At 35.3% G+C, this 8,656-nt stretch overlaps 1 protein-coding gene across 1 annotated transcript; it reads left to right on the top strand.

Moving 5' to 3' along the window:
- The first annotated feature begins 3,149 nt into the window (after nt 1-3,149).
- LOC140971833 (subtilisin-like protease SBT1.8) lies at nt 3,150-6,648 on the top strand. The gene is made up of 2 exons (XM_073434344.1): nt 3,150-4,854; nt 5,507-6,648. Exons 1-2 carry the CDS (start codon nt 3,225-3,227, stop codon nt 6,169-6,171), a joined length of 2,295 nt encoding a protein of 764 aa, XP_073290445.1. The 5' UTR covers nt 3,150-3,224; the 3' UTR covers nt 6,172-6,648.
- The last annotated feature ends 2,008 nt before the right edge of the window (nt 6,649-8,656 follow it).

Below are 8,656 nucleotides of genomic sequence, written 5' to 3'. Positions count from 1 at the left end.
AAAAATAAATTGATCTTGATATGAAATGTATTATTTGCCACATGATTGGATTATTCGAGAAATCCTTAAGAAATTTCAGTGGTAAATTAAGGGTTCAGTTGAGGTACGCATGAACTGTTTTATTATGACGTCTATATGATGTGAAATGATGTTAAGTACTTTGTAATGAGTTGTAGCGTGTCATATGTGTTTCTGTGAATACGTGATTGCATTCATGCATTTATTTGTGTTGATACTATTAGTGCATAGCATTTCGATTCTTGACTCATTTGATTACTATTGATATTGATCTATCGAGTTGTTGCGTCATCGATGGAACGGGTGGGTAGGATTAGCACTCCTGATGACTTGCATGAGGGCTGAGCGGGTAGCTCCCGTACCCTCGATGCTACGTGCATGGATGAGTGGCGACTTGATGTTGCGTTGCTACGTTCCTGGCACGGGTGGCCACTGTTACTGTTGTTGATGCGATTCATTTGGACTCCGTTTGGTATCCATTATCGGTTGTTACCTTTCACGCATTGCATTGCATCACATTTTACTTGATGTTATTTCATGTCAGTTATATTTGTCGTAATGTTATTGGTTCGTCTTACTGGGGCCCGACCCCTGTTTTCTTTTGATGTTGTGGTTGTTTTTGATGCCATAGCAAGTCATTCCAGGGGTTTTGACTCGTTTGGTGGAGCGTCAGCGAGTGGTACCCAGTAGTCAGTTGGTTTGTGTCAGAGTTCCCAGATATTTATATATCATACTGATTTGATATATTTGCCAAGGAGATGCCATGTGTAGTGGTGATGTTTTTATGTTGTTTTGGATTTTATTTGTGGTATGTTGTGTCTAGTCCTGGCCAGTGCGGCTGTAAGATGTTTGTATGGTTGATTGTAAACTTGATGTTATTTTCGAGCGTATAATGTTATTGTTGTGTTTTGATTTTTTGGGATGTCCTATTTACGAATAGGTCATGCCGAAATTTTTGTAGGCCCAGAATGAAAAATTTTAATCGCTTTCGTTGTTTACATTAATAAATCCTGGTTGTTTGGTCATTAAATATTAATCAGAGCACGGGCTCCCACAACGTGTTTCTTTAATTAAAAATTATGATTTAAGAAGGCATTTAATCAATTTTTAAAATTGTATTTTAATGGAAGGATCCAAGCATGGGCTTCCATTATTTTTTGTGTATAAACATAATTGAAATTCAAACTAAGTCGAGTTCCCTTTTATTTCATTGACTTAGTTGGCCAAATCTAAATTTAGGGAAGGATTTCAAAACCTATTTATTAATTTGGTGTGATGCATAATAAAGTTTTCCCATGCATCACAAAGGTGTGGGCTGGACCATAAATTTCAACAAACGAACCGTTAAAGTCAAAATTTTAGTCATTTGTACATGCAATACTTTTTCCTTTTTTAGTACGATTAATGTGTCACAATTTTCATTCAATATAATATGTAATTTTTTAATCGATTTGGAATATGAAAAATTGAGTGGAGAGAAAAAGTAGATTTCGATTGTAATAATATAGAAAAAGAAAGCAACCAATCAATTAAAAAGAACCTGGTGGTGGAAGTTACTTTCAGATATTAAAATTCACCAACGTTGATGAAATTTACATGATAATAAGTAGAATTACTATGTTCCACATTTCAATCTATTTTTTTCTTCATGGAGTTAGGGTTAATTTTGGAAGTTCGCATAATATACTAAAAATATTTATTATAATTATGGATTAATTTATTTATCTCGTGCAAGTCTGAAAATGATATTATCCCCTACATTTATTATCTATACTATATTATTAAATTTGAGACACTTANATTTTAAATACTAAATAAATTTAATTTCGTTATAAGGCTTGAATTTTGAACACAAATTTATCATAACGATACGCAATGTTTTTATACTTACACATTTGATCGAACCAACGTATCTTAAAATAGTGGTTCAACAGGACGGTCAGATCAAAACATTGTTATATTATATAAAATATTCATATGTTATATATTTAATATATTTTTAAAAAAATTATTAATCATATAAATAATAAAAATTTATATATAACAAAGTTTAAAATTTAAACAACAAAATAAATATAACAAAATATCAAATATAATTACATATATTTTTCAAAATTAAATAATAAATCAAATAAGCTTTAATTTTTTGAACAAAATTTAAAATCCAAATAATTATATACATAAAAACAAATAAAACTCATGAATTTAAATATATGGAAATAATTAAAATTTAGAAAAATTCTAAATTTTGTTTTAAAAAATTGAATCGATTTTTGATCGGTTTTTGATTACGATTAAAACGAATTTTAGATTTGGTTATAGTCGAAATTGTTACCAGTCACTGGTCGAACCTACATATCCGAAACTACTCTGAAAGCACTTATTCGGTGGACTACTTTTCACTATTTTTCGAGCATAGTTTTTTTGGTTTAGTCGCAAGTAAGACGAATTTTAATATTTATTAAGTTATGGGATAATATTATATTTGAATAAATTTTTTTGTTAATATTCAGTGGTAAAAATAATTTATTTGACAAAACATACAGAATAGTCAAATTATGCATTTATATTAAATTAATTCGTATATGCATGTTATCTTTTTAATTTTTTTATTACAAATATAGTCCACACGACATTTAAACCCAAGCATTATCTGACAAAGCTGGATGCTTAGAAGTGCGTGCCTTCGGATTAAGTATATTATATTGACAAAAATTCGTGTGAGGAGTTCTCATGAGTCGTATTTGTGAGACGGATCTCTTATTTTGGTTATTCATGAAAAATTATTACTTTTTATGTTAAAGGTATTACTTTTTATTGTGAATATGGATAGAGTTGACCCGTCTCACAGATTAAGATCCATGAGACGATTTCACATGAGACCTAATCTATTATATTATATTACAAGACCATACAATTTGAAGAAAATAAAAGTAATTGATTAAAAATGTATTTTAAAAAAAATTATAAATAAATAAAATAAAAACCGTAAATTAAGAGACGTAAACAGGTCCACTAAGAAAAGAAACCGCCACGCCTAAGCAATTGACAGTGGTATTCTCGTAATAAAAATAGAATTGAAGCCTTATAGTTAGCATTTGCCCTTTATAAACCCAAAACAAGCCACCGTCTTCTCTATCTCACACATATTTTACTTTTTATAGCGCACCTTTTTACTTGTTAGTTTTCCCTTCATTTCTGCAACTATGGGATTGAACTCCGGGATTTTCTCCCGTGGGATCTGCTTTTGTGCCACCTTTTTTATTTTCCACACCTTTTTGGTTTCGGTACTAGCCAAGAAAACCTACATTGTTCGTGTTAAGCACCACCAAAAACCCGTTTCTTATTCGACCCATAGTGAATGGTACGCCGACCATTTGAGTTCCTTTTCCCCAGAGTCTCTTCTGTATACCTATGACGCCGCTTATCATGGCTTCGCCGCCGTGCTTGATCTGGAGGAGGTAGAGTCCCTCCGAAGATTGGATTCTGTTATCGGAGTCTATGAGGACAGAATTTACTCCCTGCATACCACTCGTACTCCAGAGTTTCTCGGGCTGGATGCTCAGCTCAGCCCGTGGACAGGCCACGGTCTGCAGGAACTCAATCGGGCGTTACAAGATGTTGTCGTCGGGGTTTTGGATACAGGGGTCTGGCCTGAATCAAAGTCCTTCAACGACGTCGATATGCCGGATGTGCCATCCAGATGGCGCGGCGAATGTGAATCTACGCATGATTTCAATCCCAAAATCCACTGCAATAAGAAACTTATTGGTGCGAGGTTTTTCTCCAAAGGTTATACTCAAATGGTGTCGAGTTTGAAGATGAAGGATTTGCAATCCCCGCGCGATTTCGATGGCCATGGAACTCACACGGCAAGCACTGCCGCTGGGTCTGAAGTGGCGAACGCCAGTCTCTTTGGGTACGCGAGGGGAAAAGCCCGAGGTATGGCCACCCACGCCAGATTGGCGACCTACAAAGTTTGCTGGAAAACAGGTTGTCTTGGTTCCGACATACTAGCCGGAATGGACCGTGCAATACGCGACGGAGTCGACGTCTTATCTTTATCCCTTGGCGGTGGATCTGAGACTTACGCGCGCGATACAATCGCGATAGGAGCTTTCTCTGCGATGGAGAGGGGGATTTTCGTGTCATGTTCAGCAGGAAATAGTGGGCCTGCTAAATCTTCACTGACGAATGTTGCGCCATGGATTATGACTGTTGGTGCCGGCTCAATAGACCGGGATTTTCCGGCGTTTGCCACATTAGGAAACGGGAAGAAGTACACTGGGGTATCATTGTACAGTGGAAAAGACATGGGTAAGGAGGTGGTGGAATTAGTGTACAATAAAGGCAAGAACAGTTCCAACAATTTGTGCTTAGCAGGATCCCTAGATCCAACAATAGTTCGTGGGAAAGTGGTGCTGTGTGACAGAGGGATCAACGCGAGGGTGGAGAAAGGTGCGGTGGTGAGGGACGCTGGTGGGGTTGGAATGATACTGGCGAACACGGCGGAGAGCGGGGAGGAGCTGGTAGCAGACAGCCACCTATTGCCGACGGTAGCAGTCGGGAGGAAAGTGGGTGATAAGATAAGACAGTACGTGAAAACCCAGAAGAACCCGAAGGCGCTTCTGGGCTTCGGTGGGACGGTGGTGAACGTGAAACCGTCTCCGGTTGTGGCGGCGTTCAGTTCGAGGGGGCCCAACACGATCACGCCGCAGATATTAAAGCCGGATATTATCGGGCCGGGTGTGAATGTATTGGCAGCTTGGTCTGAAGCAGTCGGGCCCACCGGACTTGAGCTAGACACTAGAAAGAGTCGGTTCAACATCATATCTGGTAAGTGCCCTTTAACGGCTATCGTCCGAATTGTTGGTAATTATTGGAAAGTCTTGTCCTTGTCAAACTTTTATGTATAATAATAATAATATATAAGATAATATATATCAAAAGATTGGTACGTGAGTACTATTATTTATGATTATTTTTTTATTACATGGTGTTTTTAAATTGTTGATTTGATGAAAAATTAAAAGATAAAATAGTTTTTGGATCCGAGCATTAAATGGATCTTTTAATATAATATGCATGCTTTGCTGTCTACTTTCTAAGAGTTTGTGAGCTTTATAGCATAGCATCCTTTGAAAAAGATTCATTGCCCCTTGAAAAGTCGCGTGATGGACATTACTCGTACGTTGAAAATCCATGCATTTGCGATCGTATTGTTCTTACTTTGTTGACTTTTGTTCTACCTACTATACGTAATAAGGTTTTTAGCCGCAAGAATCTTGTGGCGAATATATTCACAAGATTTGAGTTTTGCTAATAACTGTTTTTTACGAGTTTTTTTCCCTGAAAATAGTTGGCCCAATTGTTGGTATACTGTTTTCTAACTATAGTGGTTTATAAACTCAATGGAACTAAATCGCGCTTAAGGGTGTAATTTATTTTTCAAATTTCTCGTGCGTTAATATCAGATAAAAATTTGCAGGCACGTCCATGTCCTGCCCGCACATCTCTGGCCTAGCAGCCCTGCTAAAAGCAGCGCATCCAAACTGGAGCCCGAGTGCAATCAAATCCGCCTTGATGACCACTGCCTACGTACTTGACACCACCAACTCCCCCCTTCGCGATGCAGCCGACTACTCACTCTCCACACCATTTGCTCATGGTTCCGGCCATGTCGACCCTCAGAGAGCCCTCTACCCTGGACTCGTATATGATGCCACCCCTCAAGATTACATCACCTTTCTCTGCTCTCTAAACTACACAGTAGGAATGATTGAAACCATCTCGAAACGTCCTAATGTCACTTGTGACAGGAGATTTCATGACCCTGGCCAGCTTAACTATCCGTCTTTCTCAGTGTTGTTTGGTAAGTCCAGGGTCGTTCGATACTCTCGGGAACTGACCAATGTTGGAGCAGCTGGGTCTGTCTACAAGGTTTCTGTTGAAACTCCATCAAACGTGGCGGTGATTGTTAAACCGTCGAGCCTTCTTTTCAAGATGGTGGGGGACAAAAGACGTTTCACAGCAACATTCGTTTTGAAGAAGGGCACGAATGGATCTTCAGGGAATGGGTTTGGGTCGATTACTTGGAGTAACGCTCAGCATCAAGTGAAGAGCCCGGTTTCGTTCTCGTGGGTCCGGGTCTGAGAGTGGATCAACGTTCTGTAATTTGGAAATATTGCATTATGCGACCTGATATGTGTTCTGGGAATCTACAGGAAGAAGTTGCTTGTAGATTATAAAAGTAGAGTGGATAATATATGTGCTTGCCGCTTTGTTTGGTTGTTCTACCGGGATTATAGCCAAAGATTACTTGTTTTAATGGGAAGCTGGTTGGATCTTGGCATAAATTTACCAAGATTTTGATGTTTAAACTTTTCAATTGCTTGCATTGCAGTAATTGGAGTGGATCGCAATTCCAAGGAGATGTGCGCATGGTTAATATGACGGCAATTAAAGTTGAATTCTTATATAAAAAAATACACACATTCTCTGCTTTTGTAAAGAGAGAGAGCCCGTTTTTTGTTTCTCTTCCAACACATAATCATGTAACAAGAGAAGCATGTAAAATGGCTGGTGATAAGTTATATTATTTGAATTATTTCCAAAGTATTATTGATTTAAGCTTTCTATTATTTTTAAATTTTAATTTCTTGTATTTTGGTTAGGATAATTACATTTATCTACTTGAAGTTTGTGACAGTTAAAAAAAACGAATTATATTTAAATGTTATATTTATCTATTTATTAAGGTTTATGAAAAATAACAAATAAACTCAATAATTTTAACAAATATTATTAGGATCATGCGTTTATCACTAGACAAAAATATATAATTGTAGTCAATGAGCAATTTTATTTCTTTATACTCGTGAAAGCGTTGAATGCACATACTTTGGTGTTAATAGGTCGGGATGTTAAGTTCATGAGTGTGAAAGATGTACGTCTATTTGCTGGAGGTGTTTCATATCCATTAGAGATCGGTCTTACCTCTATCCTATCGTCAGTCATGTCTCGCGCAGGGATAATATTACTCGTTAAGATTTGATGTCACTTTTTTTATTTTTCACCTAGTCAATAGATCAATCAAAGCAATGTCAACAGCTTGACACACAAAAACTTCTAAAGAGGCCACTCCTCATAGTATTACTCACTCATGCACGATTAACTCAATATTTTTTCACCTAAGAGGTATAGAAATATATTTATTAAGAGACTTAAACTAATTACTTCGCTCTAATTTTAATTGTTAAGATACTTAATACTAGGTGAAAAGTTATCGTTGTTAGCCAATCGAAACTTTATTTCTTTAAATTCGTGGTAGTGCAGAGTGTATCTAATTGGGTGCTAATTGGTCTGACTATTTGGCCTATGATTTCGAGGAGTTGCATGTCAATGTGTACTTGTTATGTCTCATATTTTTTAAATATCAGTCTTATAATTTTTCTACCACCGACGAAGATTTGACGACACTCTTTTATGATCCACCTAGCCTATAGATCATGCGACGCAACGTCAACAATTTGATGCACGAGAACCTTATACGAAATCGTTCATCTCACTACTCCTCTCACTCATTGATATTTAACCTAGCAATTACAAACACACAGGTCAAATTTGTAAGTATCTTATATTTATTTACCTTACATTTTTCGACGTTAAATGTAAGAAATACAAACATGAAGGAAGCGTGTATGATGTTAAAATTTTAATAGTTGTTTGTTAATTCACAATAATGTGTATTTAATATTTAAAAATAGCTGATTTTTTTTTTTTTTGTTAATATGAAAAACTCAAGAGAGGTAGGTGCATAATAATTTAAATTTTTTAAAGCAAATTTTAGATATATTTTGTAAAAAAATCAGATAATATGAAAATATAAATTACAAAGATTATTTTATTCGTAACAGGTGTCCTTTCTAGAAACAGCCCATTCGCGAGATGTCTAAATTCTCGATATTGACAAAAAGAACACGTCTAGTGTTTTTATAAGGCCACAAACAACATGCAGCAGTTCCCTTGGACGGATCCCCCTTCAAAAAATATATTACTAGTTATGCATAATTAGTGTGTGAAAACTATTATTATAATTATAATAATAATACTTTTTAGATTGACGATAATAATAATAATAATAATAATAGTACTAGTTAAATTTTAACATTATATTATATTATAAAAAACAAATATATGAATACTCCCTATTTGACCCTGGAGGCAAGTATACTTTTAAAAAGAAAAACAAAATCGTGAATTTGTGATTCATGCCTGAAAAAAAAAAAAGCAATATTGTTGAATCTTTTGATCTGTAAATTTTTTTTTAAAAAAAAAAAAAAAAGGTAGCAAGATGACAAATGAGCATCAGGTGATATAAAACCAAGTATATAAACCTCTAAATTTTGAAACAAATACATCTACTTTTTTTTTAAAAAAAATACAGAGTTGTAAGGTCTAATTTAATATAAGGTTTTTTTTTTTTTTTTTTATGTATCCACGTTAGCGGATCGTATCACAGCCGATGACGTTTCATAAAAAAATAAGAATATAGTAGTTTTTTTAATTTTAAAAAAAATTATATTATAACATATTCACTAGCTACTCGAAATATATTTATTTAATATATAATTATATT

This window comes from Primulina huaijiensis, chromosome 2 (genome assembly GCF_012295235.1).
Source record: "Primulina huaijiensis isolate GDHJ02 chromosome 2, ASM1229523v2, whole genome shotgun sequence".
In the NCBI taxonomy this organism is placed as follows: Eukaryota; Viridiplantae; Streptophyta; class Magnoliopsida; order Lamiales; family Gesneriaceae; genus Primulina; species Primulina huaijiensis.
The sequence above is the reverse complement of the archived record's forward strand: the minus strand, read 5'-3'. Positions and strand labels throughout refer to the sequence as shown.

Excerpts from the sequence above, each read along its gene's own strand:
- LOC140971833 (XM_073434344.1), top strand. The coding sequence starts at position 3,225 with ATGGGATTGAACTCCGGGATTTTCTCCCGTGGGATCTGCTTTTGTGCC. Across the intron at positions 4,855-5,506 it reads TCGGTTCAACATCATATCTG|GCACGTCCATGTCCTGCCCG; the intron begins GTAAGTGCCCTT and ends AAAAATTTGCAG.